At 53.2% G+C, this 808-nt stretch overlaps 1 protein-coding gene across 1 annotated transcript in view; it reads left to right on the plus strand.

The window, feature by feature from the left end:
- Nucleotides 1–791, plus strand: part of ACA1_333500 (uncharacterized protein) — a gene marked incomplete at both ends in the record, with an annotated part of 1347 nt that extends 556 nt beyond the window's left edge. Inside the window, 4 exons of the mRNA XM_004354982.1 lie at nt 45–92; nt 198–404; nt 516–559; nt 642–791. Coding sequence (XP_004355034.1) covers nt 45–92; nt 198–404; nt 516–559; nt 642–791 — 449 coding nt within the window. The remainder of the gene's footprint in view (nt 1–44; nt 93–197; nt 405–515; nt 560–641) is intronic.
- Between the last annotated feature and the right edge of the window lie 17 nt (nt 792–808).

Consider the following 808-nt stretch of genomic DNA (forward strand, 5'->3'; position numbering starts at 1 on the left):
ATGACNGGTTACGTGAGCCTGCTGTCGGGCGGCATCACGCAGAGGGCATCAATGTCATCTACTTCAGCACCTTCAACACCGATTTGCTGCTCGTATGTCTCTTCCCCTCCTTTTTCACCCTCGGCCCTGTCATGATCGCACCATCGCCGATTGACACCACGTGTTGCTTGGCTGGCGATGATGTGTTTTACCCCTAGGTAGACGAGGCGAAGCTGGACAGGGCGCTCACTCTGCTCAAGAAGACGCTGGCCGACTTCAATTCGGGGGCCAAGCAGAAGCCCACTCCGCCCACCCGCGGCGAAAGCGGTCGACACCCGGTGTCCCCGCCCGGATCGTCAGTCTCCAAACAGATGCTCCTCTCGCCTCTCCCCAAGAATCTCTCCCTCGCCTGCATGGCCACCAGCGTACGTCCACCATCTTTTTATTTATATATATATACTTATATTTCGATTATTTTGTGTTGTGTGTTATGTCGCTAACACGATGGTACTTGTTCTTTGTTTGGCTCACAACAGAGCATTGCCAGCTGCACACACCAGCTCCTGAAGGCTTTCTTAAGGTACCAACGGCTGACGGTGGTGTTTTTTTTCTTTTATTCTTTTTTTTTCGTGCCCATTACTCACTCCACATGTTGATGTCAGCAAAACGCCATTCTTCTCCTTCACCGTTTCCGGCGACGAGCTGTCTCTCATTCTGGACGACGAGCTCATGGCCGACTTCCCGGAAGACGTGCTCGCCGTCCACTCCTCTCAGTGGAAGTCGGTACAAGTCGATTTCGGCTCTCTTGGCTTCAGTACGTGCTCTCCCG

This window comes from Acanthamoeba castellanii (genome assembly GCF_000313135.1).
Source record: "Acanthamoeba castellanii str. Neff unplaced genomic scaffold scf7180000084581, whole genome shotgun sequence".
Taxonomy (NCBI): Eukaryota; Discosea; order Longamoebia; family Acanthamoebidae; genus Acanthamoeba; species Acanthamoeba castellanii.